The 18,190-nt window shown below is 39.8% G+C and overlaps 1 protein-coding gene across 6 annotated transcripts in view; it reads left to right on the top strand.

Annotated features, from left to right (window-relative positions):
- CDK12 (cyclin dependent kinase 12) overlaps positions 1-18,190 on the top strand; it is an 89,468-nt gene that overhangs the window by 46,021 nt on the left and 25,257 nt on the right. For 3 of the 6 annotated variants that reach the window (XM_059150097.1, XM_059150096.1, XM_059150098.1), the window contains exons 12-14: positions 1,778-1,989; positions 3,144-3,596; positions 7,556-7,973. In XM_059150097.1, coding sequence (XP_059006080.1) covers positions 1,778-1,989; positions 3,144-3,596; positions 7,556-7,973 — 1,083 coding nt within the window. Of the gene's footprint in view, positions 1-1,777; positions 1,990-3,143; positions 3,597-7,555; positions 11,455-18,190 lie in introns of those variants that run through there. The other 3 variants (XM_059150095.1, XM_059150094.1, XM_059150100.1) reach the window with 3 other exon arrangements.

Genomic DNA, 18,190 nt, shown 5'->3' with positions numbered 1-18,190 from the left:
ACAACTTCTTTGAAAATATTCTTCTAGTTTTTGCTCTTACCTTTTTCATTTGCTTGAATCTCCTATGTCTGGTGACCTTGTATATCCCATATTTGGAAAGACAGTCCTAATTTTAAATAGTTTGCATCACTGTCAGGTAATATAACCCGAATTTTGATGTTGAAAATAGAGTGTTTGAATGTGTGTCTCTTTCAGCAGAATCTTCTGTATTTTCTGTATTCTGTAGGATCTTCTAAGGTTCTATACTCATGTTTCACGTTTGGCAGATAAAAAGTCTTATATCTTTGAATTTATCATTGACAGTGTCAATGTCAGAGTCCTTGGGTATTTTTTTCTTACATAAAGAAACGGTCTTAAAGAGATTATTTATTTATTTATTTACAAAAGATTTTGTTTATTTGACAGAGAGACACACAATGAGAGAGGAAACACAAGCAGGGGGAGTGGGAGAGGGAGAAGCTGGCTTCCCACAGAATGAGGAGCCTGACGCAGGGTTGTATCCCAGAACCCTGAGATCATGACTTGAGCCAAAGGCAGATGCTTAATGACTGAGTCACCCAGGTGCCCCGAAATACACAGTATTTAAAGACTGAGTGGGTAGTAACCATAAATCTAATTGTTTCAAAGAAATGTCCATATTTATTCATATTTATTTACTGCACTAGAATTTTGATACATTGAATGTGGATTGAAATACATAAACTTTTTACTGAAATTTGGGAGCTCTTATTATAGGGAGATTTTGACTCTGGTAATCTTTATTGTAATAAGATTTGCATAATCAAATATGAGGACATCTGGAAATGTATATTAAAGTTTACTAATAGGGGCGCCTGGGTGGCTCAGTGGGTTAAAGTCTCTGCCTTTGGCTCAGGTCACGATCCCAGGGTCCCGGGATCGAGCCCCGCATCGGGCTCTCTGCTCAGCGGGGAGCCTGCTTCCCTCTCTCTCTGCCTGCCTCTCGGTCTACTTGTGATCTCTGTCTGTCAAATAAATTAATAAAATCTTTATAAAAAAAAAAAAAATTAAAGTTTACTAATAAACCCCACAAAATATCGAGCCATGGAAATTCATTGGGTAGAAAGAAGAAAAGAACCCGTTTTTTGGTCCTCACAGATCATAATACTATACTTTAGTGGTCCACCCCCTTGCCTGGACTTTTTTGTAGATACTAACAAGCTGGTCATCTCTGTCTTGTTTATTCCCGATTGAAACTTGACGAAAAAAGTTCTCCTTTATTCTTGTTTTGTAAAGCAAGAATAGTTATAAGACTTAACTATTTGGAATGTGGGCATTTATATAGTAGGTATGTCTCTGATATTAGCAAGACCCTCATTTCTCACTGTAAATGTGTTTTTTTGTGTGGTTTTTTTTTTTTATTTGACAGACAGAGATCATAAGTAGGCAGAGAGGTAGGCAGGGAGTGGGGAGAAGGAGGCTCCCCGCCCCCCGCTGAGGGGCTCGATCCCAGGACCCTGAGATCATGACCTGAGCCAAAGGCAGAGGCTTAACCCACTGAGCCACCTAGGCGCCTCTTCATTTCTCACTGTAGAAATCTCTTGGGCTTTTGGACTTTTATTTCCTTAGACTACCTACCATATGCCATGATCCCTTTTACAGTGCTACTATCTATTTACTAATATTTCTAGTTAATTTTATTTATATTATTCTTTCCATTTCCCTCTGCTCTTTGCCTTCACATTTTAATCTCTGGTTCTTCCGTTCACTCACTGTTGCAGTCCCACACACATTTCCCCTTTGCTTTCTCTTTTTGCAGCCTCCCCCACTGGCAAGATTGCCATGAATTATGGAGTAAGAAACGGCGACGACAGCGACAGAGTGGTGTTGTGATAGAAGAGCCACCTCCTTCCAAAGCCTCTCGGAAAGAAACTACCTCAGGGACAAGTGCTGAGCCTGTGAAGAATAGCAGCCCAGCACCACCTCAGCCTGCTCCTGGCAAGGTGGAGCCTGGGACTGGGGATGCAATAGGTCAGTTCTAGGATGGAGTTTTTGTGCTTTAAGGACAGTAGGGCAGGTTTTGATGGTCAAGTGCAAGAATGCATGCATGCGTGTGTGTTTTAGTTTCTAGCCACTGAAGCATTAATAAAGAAGTGACCTCATTATGAGGAGAAGGAGCTAAACCAAGTTTTGTGCATGTTGTCTAGAAAGTCTACAGTAGATTATTTTCCTTTCAAGAAAGTGGGAATGCTATATCTTAACTAGATGTATAGCATAAATCATTAAATAGGCCAAATTTAAGGCTCATTTACCCATGGTTTTCTTTTTTTTTTTTTAAGATTTTTTATTTACTTGACAGAGATCACAAGTAGGCAGAGAGGCAGGCAAAGAGAGAGGAAGGGAAGCAGGCTCCCTGCTGAGCAGAGAGCCCGATGTGGTGCTCGATCCCAGGACCCTGGGATCATGACCTGAGCCGAAGGCAGAGGCTTTAACCCACTGAGCCACCCATGCATTCCTTACCCATGGTTTTCTAATATGTAATTTGGAGCCCTGTTTATGTTAGATTTGCTAAGACTTTCTTAGAGTCTAATCATTTAAATCACAATTGCTATTAAAGGTAGTTAGTTCTGTGGAAGGTTATTTGATCTAAATATATCCAAAACTGTGTAATAGTGAACAATTATAATAAAGTGGTTGTCCTGTGGTACCATCAGTTTTTCTGAACTATAGGTATTCTTTCCATGGCTTACTTTCCTTTCCCTGTCCACCTATAAGATTGGTTTTTAACACTGGCTGCACATTCAGATCATCTGGGAAGCTTGAAAAGTAAATACTCCTGAATAAATTGCCAGATCTCTGGGGGTAGAAACTGAAGCATCTGAATTTTACAATCTCTCCTAGTAATTGTGATGTGCCATAAGGGTTGTAAGTCACCGATCTTGAAGAATATAGATAAAATGAGATCACTTTTACTCACAGTACAGAGATGTTTTAGCTTGTTCCTGTGTTTTGAAGTGAAAATATAAAGAATAACAAATTGTCATGACACCTTGAGGCATGAAAAATGGGATATTCAAAATGAAACTTAATACTTTGAATATTGTAAGTTGCTGTTGCCAGTTGAAGAAGCCAGAGGTCCTTAACCTGCCTCATCCTCTTATATTGGCTCCACTGTCTGTCCACAGGCCTCGGTGACATCACCCAGCAGTTGAATCAAAGTGAATTGGCAGTGTTACTGAATCTGCTGCAGAGCCAAACCGACCTGAGCATCCCTCAAATGGCTCAGCTGCTTAACATCCACTCCAACCCAGAGATGCAGCAGCAGCTGGAGGCCCTGAACCAATCCATCAGTGCCCTAACTGAAGCCACTTCCCAGCAGCAGGACTCAGAGCCCTTGGCCCCAGAAGAGTCTTTGAAGGAGGCACCTCCTGCCCTAGTGGTCCAGCCTTCAGCAGAACAGACAAGCTCTGAAGCTTCAAGCACACCAGCTGACATGCAGAATATGTTGGCAGTTCTTTTGAGTCAGCTGATGAAAACCCAGGAGCCAGCAGGCAGCCTGGAGGAAAGCAGCAGTGACAAGAACAGTGGGCCACAGGGGCCCCGAAGAACTCCCACAATGCCACAGGAGGAGGCAGCAGGTAAACAGACCGGTCATGAATCTCATTGAGCTCAGGTGCTGTTGATCCTCTTAAAAATCTCTTTAACATTTTCTTTTTCACATCAGTGGCCTCAGTTTCAGTTTTCTGTAACCTAGCCTACAGGAGAACATAGCACCCAATGATGTATTTCTTGCCTGGCTTCTATTTAAGTCTCAGAGCTCCTCAAAGCACTTTTCATATACTGATTGTTTTTCCATTTCCTGGGAGGTAGGTAAGTAAAGCCTCTGTATCTAACCCTAGGAAACCACAACCATACCTAGTGATACATCTTGAATCACTGTGAGAATGGTGGCCAACTAGTAGTAGCACTTGAAAATCTGCCTTCCAAATAAATCATCATCAGATTGTACAAATAGTAAATTTTACTCTAGTGTAGTGAATACTGGATACCAGTCTTACCTGAAAGATACAGTAAAAAAAAAAAAACAACAAAAAAAACCTCTAATAAAATGCCATTGTTAATCTCCTGAGAAGTAATATAGAAATTTTTTTTTTTTTTTTTTTTTTTTTTTTTGGTACCGGGAGTGGGGTGCGAATAGAAATATTTTTAAGTAGATAACTAACACCATACATTTCCTTTCCCCCAAAATTAGAGTGTATAAAAATGCTTTTTAAAAACCCGTGTTCCTAAGAGAGACAATTGAATGGACCCCAAATTAGGAAGTGAGCATTACGTAAAGAAAAATCTAAGAAAAGGAAATATATTATACCTTGGTCTGGTGTGACCACACCACACAATTTTATTAGAGGAAAAAAAAGTTTAAATTTTCTAATTCTCATTCACAGTCTTTTTGCAAAATGCTTACTTATGTGAAAGTGTTTTCAACTTGGGAATTTTCGCTGTCCATGAAGACCCCATGAATTGGGGACTGAGAAGAGGCACAAGGGCTGAGGAGGTACACTAACCTTCAACTTTAGGTTGTCCTACATTCGCATTTCATATGGGATGGTGCAGAAAGTATATGCCTTTTTTCAACTGGTATACAAATATATGTTATTTTTCACACATGCAAAGCTTTTTAAAACTGGAAGATAACATAAATAAAATTAAACCCTTTACAGATAGGGAAACTGAAATCCAAGAAGCCTGCCTGTGGTCTCACTGCTGGAACCATATTATTGGCAGAGGCAGAATTAGGACTGGCATACTTTTCTTAATATGGTTTTTTTTTTTTTTTTAAATTTGTTTTCTAATTCAGTTTGTTTTCCTGTCATACTGATTCCAGTTGCTTTTAAGAGACTAGAACTAGAACATGAAATAACAGAGAAAGCTAATCTAGAATCAAAGCAGGCCTTTTTGCCTCCTCTCCTACACCTTCCTTCTTCTCCTCACCCCAGCAGAAAAATTCAGCTATAATCAAAATACCTGGAAGAACTCATTCAAATTAAATAATATAGGAATTGAAAGAAATTTACCCAATAATTGAGCTAACAAGCTGTCAGCCAAATGGTGAGATTGAGCTAAAATTAAGGCCTGGCCTATGGCCAGAAATTGTTGGGTTTACTTTTCAAAGGAGAGTAAAAATACCAATCCTTATTATTACCCACAGATTATACAGTTTTCCCGATCTCTCCTGTTTGTTTCTCCCCTGCTGCTGCCTCTCTTTTGGCCGTTTTACTGTTCATTACCATTTCCACCAGAGGGCAGACTGAATAAGCCAGAGAAGGTGGAAATCTATCACTTTGGCTATGTTTAGCTACTCTTTACTTGTGTGGGGAAAGGGTTAAGATTGGAATTTAATAAATCAATCAAAATATTTAAATTATTTATACATTTCATTAATAACTCCCTCCATTAGTACAAACTGTTAAGAATTGGAAATACTGTTAACACTAAATGTTATAATAGTATGATTTTTTAAATGTGCTCTTTATTTTTTTAAGAAGTTTTATTTAATAGTTCTTTACAATCTGCTTTTCTACATTGAGGTAGTTTCTATACTCATAATGTGAATTTGAACTCAATAATTAGTTCTCTTGAAACACAGTATTTACATAAAAGGTAGAGTTCAAGTATGAAAAGTAGTATAGTTGGAAGAATAAGTTTAGCTTTGCTTACTTTTGCAGTAAGGCATTTTTAAAGTTGTTTACCATTGGTATTAAAAAAGCTGGTGTTTTATGTATAGTCCAAAAATACTTTAAAATATAAGTGGTACTGAGATGTTCTTAATGTAGAATCAAAGCAGGCCTTATATATCTTATGTAGTGAGATATATAGTATGGCAGCAAGAAGCTCCAAAATCTATAGATGATTATAGTCCAGTTAGCTCTCCTATTTCAGTATATCTTCTTTTCAGTTGTGAGTTTTCTATAGCTAATTTTTTGTCCTTAAATTCATTTTTACCTACCACCTAGTCAAACAACCGATCTGTCAACAAGCAACTTGGGTGGGTACGGTATACAGGGTGACCAACTCATCTCTGTAACTGTCATGGTTTTAAAACTGAGAGTCAGCAACCTGAGAAACCTGCTCAGTCCCGGGCAACCTTGGGACTGTTGCCCCCCCTACTTATATGTTACATATAGCACCTGAACTTATCCTTCCAGGGTACAGCGTTACAATATTGTGTTTTCAGAGTACTTTCACCTGCATGCTGAAAGAATACATACTTAATTTACTGATTGTCTTTGCAAAATATAATTGTGGTAAATATGCTACCAAAATACTTTATAACTAAAAACTATTTTTGGCTTGTCTGAGTAATGACTCTTATATCAGTAGCTCAGATAATAAAGAATTGACTATATGGGCATTTAGAAATACAGTTCCATAGGGAACAGAAAAATCAATCCTTTGGAAGATACCCCAAAACATTAAACCTTTTCTTCAGCAGGCTGACTCCTAACTCTTTAAAAACACTGTTCTGATTGTACTTGCTTTTGTATGTCCTCAAACTCACACCATTTTACATCTCTACTCTCCAGCCTTGGCAGGAGTTACCAGACAATGATTGCCATGCTTAGCTTAGGTAAATTTAGCCAACAGGGGGGTTGGGGCGTGCGGGTGTGGGAATGTGGGGAGTGGTTCAAAAAAGACAAAGATCTTTGGAAAGACAGAGTGTAGTATATAAGTTCAACATTTCTAAATACTCAGTTCTTGTCACCATCTCCAAGATAAACAGATGTTTATCAATAGCCCATTCATTCTGCATGACATTACTATAGTGATTTTTTTCATAGCATGGAAAAAAATGCAAGAGGTTGGGAAACAAAATAGAAAATATGATAGATTAGTCTATCATTACTGTAACATAGAAAGCTGAATGACAGAATGGTGGTTAATATCCCTTCCTTCAGAATGTGATTTTGGGGAAAGGGGACTAAAGTTTGGAGAAGCAAGTGTATATTTATACATGACGGTGATGAAAGGTTTTTACTTTATTTCATCTCTCCTGTATATTCTTTTAAGTTCTATTTCAGGTGTTAACCTTATATCATCAAATGTTCTGTAAAATGTGTTAGCTTAAGTCCGTGCAAGGTCTTCTATTGTACAACGAGATTATGTGCTAGAAATGTGACCACAACATGTGTATTATTTCCTCTCATCTTCCTTCTTTCTACGTTATTTTCATTAATGTTTTGATCCAACAGCAAAAAGGGGTGGGGAGGCTGCTAACAGCCTACATATTAGAACAGTTCCTTAAGGAAGGAAATGGAGGAAATCTCAGACAAAAATCAGGACAATCATTTGAAACATATGAGCTTTTTTACACCAGCTGTTAGATTCATAATGCAACTGTTTTATTTTAATCACTTGATTTTATTTATAAATTGCAATTTCCTGATCCCAAGATTTTATTCTTTATATATATATATATGGTTACTTGTATTGATATTTGTTTTGTTGGTCAGTGTATGTGTGTATGTGTGTGTGTGTTTGTGTTTATAATCACATGTGATTTTTAAGATGGTGTTTAAAAGAAGTAACCCTTCCACAGCATGTCCTCCTCACATTCTTCCACCAGAGAAGAGGCCCCCTGAGCCCCCCGGACCTCCACCGCCGCCACCTCCACCCCCTCTGGTTGAAGGCGATCTTTCCAGCGCCCCCCAGGAGTTGAACCCAGCCGTGACAGCCGCCTTGCTGCAACTTTTATCCCAGCCTGAAGCAGAGCCTCCTGGCCACCTGCCACATGAGCACCAGGCCTTGAGACCAATGGAATACTCCACCCGACCCCATCCCAACAGGACTTACGGAAACACTGATGGGCCTGAAACAGGGTTCAGTGCCACTGACACTGATGAACGCAACTCTGGTCCAGCTTTGACAGAATCCTTGACCCAGACCCTGGTGAAGAACAGGACCTTCTCAGGCTCTGTGAGCCACCTTGGGGAGTCCAGCAGTTACCAGGGCACAGGGTCAGTGCAGTTCCCAGGGGACCAGGACCTCCGTTTTGCCAGGGTCCCCTTACCATTACACTCAGTGGTCGGGCAACCATTCCTGAAGGCTGAGGGAAGCAGCAACTCTGTGGTACATGCAGAGACCAAATTGCAGAACTATGGGGAGCTGGGGCCAGGAAACACTGGAGCCAGCAGTTCAGGAGCAGGCCTTAACTGGGGGGGCCCAGCTCAGTCTTCTGCTTACGGAAAACTCTATCGGGGGCCTACAAGAGTCCCGCCAAGAGGGGGAAGAGGGAGAGGAGTTCCTTACTAACCCAGAGACTTCAGTGTCCTGAAAGATTCCTTCCCTATTCATCCTTCCATCCAGTCCTCTGAAACATTAATGAAATCATTTGCCAGAGCGAGGTAATCATCTGCATTTGGCTACCGCAAAGCTGTCTGTTGTATTCCTTGCTCACTTGCTACTAGCAGGCGACTTATAAAATAATGATGTTGGCACCAGTTCCCCCTGGATGGGCTACAGCCAGAACAATTACTTCAACTCTACCTAGTAGATACAAGTAGAGAATGTGGAGAGGGTCATTAAATTGAAAAGTAAATGTTGTATTAGTTCATTTGCCTGCACTTCTTGAGCAGAAGAAAAGGAGAACAGTTTTAATTTTGAGATGGCTCAGGAGAGGCTCTCTTTTAAGTTTTTAAAATTTGGGGATTTTTTATGATTTCTTTCTTTTGAATTTTGTTTTTGTTTTGTTTTGTTTTCCTTTAAAGATAATAGTGTTCACAATATTTGAGCTACTCTTAGGCTTTTGCTATAAGAGAAAGAGAGTGACTGGTTGATTTAAATAAATGTTTCCTTCCTCTCCACCATCTCACATTTTTGCTTTCAAGTGAACTCTTTTTTTCCCCATTGAGCATCTTGAACATATACCTTTTTTCCAAATAAATTACTCATCCTTTAAGTTTGCTCTGCTTTGGCAAAAGACATGCCCCTCTCCCTGCACATGAAGCAGGTGGTAGAAAGAGGCACTCTTGGGCATGTAGGTAGATTTACCCCATCTCTTCCTTTTTGTACCCCCTCTATAATTTATAGAGTTTCTCATTCTCTCTCTCTCTCTCTCTCTTTCTCTCTCTCTCTCTCTGTCTCTTTTTGAGGCATTTGTTTGGAAAAAATTAATCGTTGAGATGCCCAAGAACCTGGGATAATTCTTTACTTTTTTTGAAATAAAGGAAAGGAAATTCAAACTCCTATATTGTTCTCTGTAACTTTTCAATTCTAAAATGTTTTTGTTTTTTTTAAAACCATGTTCTGATGGTGAAGTTGATTTATAAATGCAGACAGCCTAGGACATTGCTGTTGAGCTGGGGTTTAAGATGATGCCTCCATAACTAGAGGGCTAGTAAGAGCAGTTAGCATACTGTTTACACATATATTTTTATGTCAAAAAAAAAAAAAAACCTTTGAAACAGAGCATTATTGTCAAAGAGAAAAGAAATACATCCTGAAAATACATGAAAATGTAACTTAGTTTAGGGTGCATATTTTTCTGAATATCTATCAATATCTGAGACCTTTTTTTAAAAAATTTAAAAGAATAGGCCATGAGAAAGAAACAGTATTGACATATACACATCTCAGCATGTATATCCTGCCAATTCTTTTGGGGAATTTCTTCTAGAGAGATTTGATTTTGGTTTTGTTTTTTGGTAAAAGGGGTTAAATTATGACTTCATGGCAAGAATTTTGCCTTATTATAAACAGGAAATGAAAAAGGGAAGGGCTTTCAGGGTGGGATAACTTGGGAGACTTCTCATTCTGGCTTCCATTTCTGTGTGAATACCAGCATATAATGTGTTTTAAAAACATACACATTCATATAAATTATCTGCACAGACTTAGACCTTTGTGAAACGTAGATTAGGGCCCTTTTACAAAGAAAAGGCAAACATGCTTCAGCATCTTGGAGTATAGTTCTCAGAACTCAAGTGAAGTTTTGTGTTTCAATGCCAAGTTCTTATATTAAAAAATAAAAACTACTTGTAAGAGAAAGGTGCACGAATAAAAAAAAAAAAACTTTAAAGAAAGAAGAACCCTCTTCAGATACTTACATGAAGACTATTTTCCCCTGTTTACTGAAATAGGTAGATATCCGGTGTGTGTATTTCTTTATTACTCTCTGGTTTTTGGTCTGGCCTTGCCCTCATGGGCAAACATTGATTAGAGGAAGAACCTTCTAGCCATTTTGGCATTGATGGCTTTTTATACCAGTGTGTCCAGTTAGATTTGCTAGGCTCACTGACATGCTATTGAAAAATTCCATTACAGTTCACCTAAACGTTTTGTCTGTTGACTTCTTAGTCCTCAGACATGGGCCTTTGTATTTTAGAATATTTGAATTTGAGGCATTGGGCCCTACTCCCATTTTTGATTGAAGAACTTAAGCCTGGGATTCTTTCAAAGGTATCTATTCAGTGAAAATAACTGGTCTCCCATCAAATATGAATAAAATTCTCTATATTTTAATTACATTCTGGTTATCAGCAGTCATCAATAATGTTTTTCCTTCCCCCTTCCCATCCTTTATTTTTAATTATGCCAAATATTCTAAATAATATACTTAAGCCTCCATTCCCTCATCCTTACTACTAGGGAAGGGGGTGAGTGTATGTATGGGGGGTGTGTGTGTGTGTGATTCCATCTCACCCCCTACCCCCATTTGGGGAGTGTAGCCTTTACAGTGAAAAAAGTTCAGTAATTTTGACTATTTCTAAAAGCAGAGGAAAAAAGAAATCCTGGAATCTGTGTGGAGGAAGAAAAGGTATTTGTTAATTTTTCAGCTATGTTATCTATAAATGAAGGAAAGTTTTGGCAGAATTTCAACTTGACTGTTAGAAAATTACAAACCCAGATATATTCAAAAGTGGTTTTTGTTTTGTTTTAATTATTGTACCATGGGAGATAAGTCCATTAAATACATTATTTTGAACAGATGAGAAATCTGATGCTGTTGGTGAATGAGAGGCAAAACTGGTTTGACCATGATCATTTTTGTGGTTTTGAAAACAATTTTGTTTGACCCAGTTCCTTAGTTTTTTCTTCAACTGTCCATAGGAATGATAAAAATGACATCAGATATATACTTTTCAAAGCAGGGCAGTAGCACAAATTTGTAAGTAGGACTTTTTGTTAGGTTATGCCATAGACGTCACCCAGCCACTGTGTGTGTGTATGTGTGTGTAATATGCATTTATAGTTACAGTACTAAAATGGTTACCAGCAGGTTTTGAGAGAGAATGCTGCACCAGAAAAGTGTCAGTTGCCACCTCATTCTCCCTGATTTAGGTTCCTGACACTGTATTCCTTCTCTCTCTTGTTTTTGCCCCACATCGGGTGTACCTTGTCTATGTACAGATATTTTGTAATATATTAAATTTTTTTCTTTCAGTTTATAAAAATGGAAAGTGGAGATTGGAAAATTAAATATTTCCTGTTACTATACCACTTTTGCTCCATTGCATTTACTTCTTAACCTGTAGCCTCTGAGCAGATCTAATTGCATGTAAAGGGTTTTTTCCTCCACTTTATCTTAGGAGTTCTTTGTCTCAGAATCTCTGTAGTCTCAAAATATTTTTTTTTTAAAAGTTCTCAGGGTTTGAAGAGGTGCTTCAAAACACAAGGCTAGGAACTAGAGAAGAAAAAAAGTTGGGGAAACTGTAAGGTGATTTTTTTTCTTTTTAAGTAGAAATAGTTACACAAATAATGGTGCCAGGCCATTGAAAGAGTTGAGCCTCATGTGCCCTGACTCCTCCTGAAAGGAGAGATAAGTGGGTTTTTAGCTCAACTTGTCATTGAAATTTGTCAATGGAAGTTGGTAAGAGGCTGTTTAGAATAGTCTCTTAAATATAACGACCCCCCACCACTTCTTATGTGACCATGAGTAGGGTAGGCATGGAGATTAGTGTTCCTAGCACTGTTGAGATTTCCTGATGTGTTGCCAATCCAGGAAATGAGTAAAGTTGTTTATAAGGGTAAAATTCCTATTATCTTCAAAATCTTTCCTGTCTCCACCTGAGGAGAGTATTGTTTTCCCATCTCTTTCATGGTTTAGGACACAGAACTAAAATTTCCCTTGTGTATGCTGCAGTCCTGCAAGTTATTACCTAAGTAGGCAGACAGCAAATAAAACCCATTAGAAGACAAGAAGAGGAGCGATAGGTTATCAGGAAGTTGTTGGTGGGGTGAGCAATCATATAAAGTTAAAGGGTACACCAGAACAAGGAAATTAGGAAGATGAATTCAAATACTGGTGATGAGGGTTGCCAATCTGTTTATGAATCCCCAAAGTTTATGATGTTCCCTTGCCTGTGGGCTGTCTTTACCCAGAATGAGAATGGAAAGCTCAAGATTGTTCCAATTCTTGGAATCCTGTGTTCCTGGTTAGCCTCCAGAGAAAAGGAATTTGGTTTTGGTCTTTATTATAATTTCAGATTCATGACTAGGAGTGTGAACTTCAACCTATTAGATAATTTTGTTTGCACTTCATAGCAGTGGCAGTCTTTTTATTTCTGGGCCTAAAGGCTGAGGACCGAACTAACATGGACTTTTTTTCCCCTCTATCACAGCCAAGGCTATTTCTAATTAAAGACCATGCTGTTTCGGTATATACATTTCTTAAGCACTGTCTTTTCCCAGACAGGTATCCTTAACTATAATGGTAAAGTTAATGCCTCAAGGAAGTTAACAGTTAATGTTCTTCATGCGGGGATTTCCTTTGTTATTAAAGATTTCCCCATAGTTTGACTGTGTTTCAGGTATGGAGTTACTTCTCAGTTCACAACTTAGTCATCCTAAAGGGCTAGGTGGAATGGAAGTGGGGAGTTTCTCAAGTGAGTAAATATTCAACCATTCCAGGGGAGAGGTGAAACTGCTAAGTCTTTTGGTTGTCTGGGAGGCAAGGTGAGCATTTCTGGACACGCTGGTTAATTTTACTGTCCAGGTGTGGCATTTCTCATCTATAGGGATACTTTTAATGTTCCTGTAAACTTAAGAATACTCTCAAGTGAACATTTACTTCAAGGTAGGGTTGAAAGACTATGGGGGAAGTATGACACCCAGAGGAATTGTTGGGGGTACTCTACCACTCCTCCCCATGTGCAGCCATCTCCATTTCCTGTCCACCCACTTTTCATTTCCTGTTTTTCACTCACTGCACACCTTGCATGCATTAGGCCTACCAGAGGTATTGATTGCTTAATCCTACAAGATATTTAGAGTTACTCGTGCTTCCTAGTTTTGAAGGGTAATAGAGGCAACTGAGAAGACAAATGTCTATTCCAGATCCTCAACTTACTGGGCAAGAGGTGAGGGAAGAAGCAAAATAACCATGCTTTCTTATTACTAAGGAGACTTTTAATTTATGTTGTGTGGGGTATAAGAGATTCCTTTACTGGTCTAGGAAGGGCAGGGAGTCTCAACACTTCAATTCATCCTCTTCCCTCATATCCTGAGACATGTTTTTTGGTGATGACATTTCTGAGCTCAGCTGCAGATGGTGTCTGTGGGAAGTAAAGCTTGGTGAGTGAGAAGAGGGCCCTGCTATCCATAAGAAAGCAGATGAGGATTGCTTTGATGCCCTGGTGATTAATCACTAAAGTGCCAAAACGCTTTGGCCACTGAATTGCTCTCCTACCTATTTCAAAAGTTAGTCCAAGGCTGAGAGAAAGGGGCTGATACGAAGTTTGTCTTTAATACTCTCTAGATGGGTGCATGTTAGTGAAACTTACTCAATTTGTAGCCCATAGCCACAGCATACTTCTCTGGAATAAGAGAATATAGCCATAAAACAAGTTCACTTAGACATAGTTTTCCTAGGACTTGGAAATAGATGGATTTTTTAGGTGTTTTGCTCTGGTGTGGTTGTAAACAATAGATAATGTTGATAGTTCCAAAGTAATGAAGGGCATTTTATCCAAGCCAAACCATCTGTACAGAGATGCAGCACAGAGAAACCCCACAAAGGCTACAATGTAACAGAGCTAAGTGAAAAACAAAGCTTGGGTCTTGGAGGATGTTTTTTTCTTTACCTTCAGGAGCCTGTTCTGATGGCATGTCAGGGAGAGGATATTTTTACCTCCTGCGTCTCAGAACTACAATACATATCTTGTAGGTGAGGTGAGGATTGGCTTGGAGACAGATAACCCTCCTACCAAGGGTAATGCAATGTCGAATGCTTTTGGGCCCTGGAAAAAAGAAGCTGAATTCAAAGACTTAGAGAAAACTTAGGAGTCTGATCCCTTTTATAAATTCAGGAACTTCTGAGTGTGGCCTTATTACCAGTATTTGTATTTTATGTTAGGGAGCCAAAGGCCTCACACAATACAAAGCAATATGAGAAGGAGATGTAAGTAAGGGGAAGAAGGAGATCTGTAGAGCAGTCTGTTAGCTGGGCTGCAGAAAGACACTTAGGGTATACTTGCTTTTGAAAGAAGATATAGAGATATGGGGTGGAAGGAAGAATTATGGTTGGGCTAGTTAAAAGGGATAACTGCCTTAAGTTTCATGGTTCATTTTAGGGAGGCCCCATTAAAGCAACACCTTGAGTAAAGAGTTCCTCTTGATTACAGTAGTGTTACCTTTATGGTTGGAGGATGGGCCTTAGAACCTTAGGTTGGGAGATGTTTTGAAGATGTTTTCACTTTGGGAAGCTTGATTATATCAGGCAAATTACATTTGGGAAATTTTGCCTCCCACTGCTACCTATGTAGTTCAAGAGAATAATTAAGAAATGAGGAAGGAAAAAAAAAAAAAGAAATGAGGAAGGGATGATATGGATGCATCACTTTAAAAAAGTTACTTGTATTTTTGGAGTTTTAAAACTCCTGAAAGTGGTTTTGTGTATTTTAGGCTAACCTGGAAATCAGGGTTATTCCTCTCTCCTTTTTTTCAGATCCAAGTGAAGGCAGTGTGTAGAAGAATAAACAAACCAGAATATGTGAATTAGAGTCACAGACTGTTAGAACTACAAAAGGACATTAGTTTGTCTAGTTCAGTGCTGTCTTCAGCCAGTGAACAAATAGGCCCAGAAAGGTTGAGAACCTATGGTTTGGGGAAGAAGGAGGGAGAGAATAGGAACTAATGTTGTCCAGGAACTCATCATGTGTCAGGCACTGTGCTAAATGCTTTACTTTTATTATCTTGATCATCAAGCACCTTGAGGCCAAAGGATGGAAGGAGTAAAAGGAAAATCCCTCTTATTATTCTGAGCAGTAAGTAGGTGATAAAGGGGAGTGGCAGATCACTTTTTCCTGTCTAACTATGTAGGCTTAAACTACAGGAATTGAAGAGTCAGTGTTTGAGAGTGAGGTTAATCTAAGGAAGTACCCACTAAATAGTTGAGACTCATGATTAACTTCTCTGTTTCAGGGTACCTTCCAAAAATGTGATGGTCTGAGGTAGGCTAGAGGCAGAGCTAGTAGAGAACAAGATTACTTTTGGCTTTGGTGTTGATTTGCATTCTAGAAAATCAGTCCACAACCTGAGGATTAGATTAATCTTACAAATAAGGAACAAAAGTGGGGCATCTCATCCTATGGGGTGTTCAAAGAAAATGGTATTCATATCCTAAGAATCAAGGAGATAAATGTCTTTGGTGACTGTGCTTGTTTTTGGGGTTTTGTTTTGTAGCACACTTTGAAGTCATGAAACAATTTATAATTTTGGAAAGACTCAGTGTCAAGTTCAATGTTGATAGGAGCAGGTGGCAGCCTGAACATTGCTATGAAGAATGAGATTTTATTCCTCGTTGTTTGATATGATATCCCAAGTGTTGTACCACAAGGGCTGTTTCGGTAGGGCCCAGTAATGTCATTAGCAGAGTCATGTCCTAAGTGCAGGACAACTTCTGGGGAAGATTAAGGGAGAATCTCAGTTTTTAAAGAAGCTTCTGGATCAAGTGAGTTGGGTCTTATACTTGGGTGAGAAGTAAAGAATCAGTATTTATAAGTCAGCACATTAATGCAGGCTATAAAATAAAATAGTAACCTAGTACAGAAGTAGCCAGAGCCAAGAAATAATTCAGAAAGTTAGAGTTAACCAGAAAAGATTCTTTGAAAGTAAAGAAGATAGGGGAACAGATGAGGTGTTCAGATGAAGAAAACGTACAGAAAAATGTTTATGTGTGTTTTGTGCAGAAGGCTATGAATGAACTACTCAGGATGGTAAAGGAGAAGAATATTAAGAAATAAAGTTGGAGGAGCAGTCTTGTGGGCCTGAATGAGGAGTTCAGATTTGTTAAGCATTAGCAGGAAGCAGAGCATGATGGAATGAATATGATGTTGAGGACTTTCGCAGATGTACTGGGTCAAGGAAGCTATCTTGGTAGGATATTTTTGTTCTTGACCAGATATGGGGCCCTGAGGGCCTGCACTTGAGTGGGACAAAGAGAATGAGAAGAAAAGAAGGGGGTCCATAGGAGTTAGCAAGGCTTGATGATAATTTGGATGTGAGAGATGACCCCAGGACATTAATCCTGTTGATGGTGAGGAGAGCTTGGGAAGAGGTAGCTGCTTTGTTTTTAAGAATTAGGAAGTGTTTACTTCATTAACCAATTGATAGGATACGTCTTTGTTTAGTATTTCAAGGCCTGGGGGGGAGCGGTCAGCACCCCTAGAAAATAGTGAAGTGTGTGGTGTGCGTCCAGATGATCATCTGCACTCTGCCCTGGGCAGGTGGGAGATCCAGGTGAAGGAGAGTTTATTGCTGGAGTGTTCCCGCAGACTTTAAGAATGCTATCCCTCTCCAGATCTAGGAAAGAAAATAGTTTTTTGCCAGTTTCTTCCCCTTTAATGTTTTGAAAATGGGATATGACTAGCCTGTGGCAGCATGTGCCTGTGGATGCACAATTCTCTGGCTTGTTTCTTGGAAGGCCTTTTTCTGTCCCTCCCTGGGGGTCATTTGTATCTCTGGTTCCTGCTCCCAGAGCCATAAAGTGGGAGCCCCCATTTATTAATTGGGTTGGGATTGGGGAGGGGGTCCACGGGGGACTCTTTAGTGCAGCAGGCGGGGGTCTTCCCGAATGAGCCCATTAGCCAGCCCCAATGGCAGCTGAAACGGGGCCGCAGCCAAGTCCTCTCCGTTTCAAAAACCCTCCATCGCCTGCAGCAGATCAGAACAGGGCCTGCGGGAGCCCTTAGCTTCTGATTGCAGCTGTGAGGAAGGACAAAACAATTTATAGGAAGCCAAGTAGCTCCTGTCTCACTATTTCTTCCTTTCTGACTTTGGGGAGGGGTTAAGACTGGGATGTGGTCCCCCCACACACCATAGCTTCTTACAAGGCAGGTATAGGCCTACAGTTGGAGAGAACAGTAGTGAGTGTATTTGTGCTGATGGGACATTTATGTCAGTGCTCTGGATGTATTTACACATGTCCTTGCTTTTTTCTTCCATCCACATGCAGTTGTATTTGATACATGGTCCTCCCTAGGGCAAAGCCAAGCGTGTGCTCAGATAGTCTCAGTTGTATGTTGGGCAGCATGCTTATCACACTCTTTCTCCATACATCTGTCTGCCTTGTTCCTTCTCTGCCTTGTCAAGATTCAGGGTTAGAGTCAGATCACCGTCTTAACATCTCTTCATAATAGAAGGAATTTGGCATTGAAAAGAAGGCCTCCTACTGGGACTCCCTCATTTGTCCCTTTGGTTAAGCCAGCATGAGAAAAGCAGGCATCTCTAGGGGAGCTTCTTTCTGCAGTGGCCCAGAGAGAAGGTGTGAAGGGCAGGAACCCCTCACCTCCTGGTAAAAGGAGGGGTTTCCTTCCTCACAGAATCACAGAGGGCCAGACCTAGAAAGGAACCCTAGAGATCACCTAATTCACTCTTTCAGTGTACAGAGTGGGAAACAGCTTTGGGGAAGGGTAATGTGTTGCCCACTGTCTCATAGTCAGTTGATGGCAGCCAGCCAAGACTGGAGTCCAAGAGACCAGAATCTTAACCTACTTGAGTATAGAGCCCCTGACCTTAAGACTGCCAACTCCCGTGAGCACTGACCTTCCTCAGGAAAGGAAGGTGGGCTGTGAGGTTTGGAGGGGGAAAGGTAGATTTGAAAAACATTAGTAGAAAAACTGAGAAGTTTTATGTGTTTTTACCTCAAAGACTCATCTCTCCATGACCATATTGTACAATTGTAATTTTTATGTAGTCAGGAGCTCTGTTCATTGGGGATGCAAGTGGCAGCCACTGC

The sequence above is a fragment of the Mustela lutreola genome, chromosome 15, assembly GCF_030435805.1.
Source record: "Mustela lutreola isolate mMusLut2 chromosome 15, mMusLut2.pri, whole genome shotgun sequence".
Classification (NCBI taxonomy): Eukaryota; Metazoa; Chordata; class Mammalia; order Carnivora; family Mustelidae; genus Mustela; species Mustela lutreola.
Note: the sequence above shows the minus strand (reverse complement) of the source record. Positions and strands in the feature narration are given on the sequence as shown.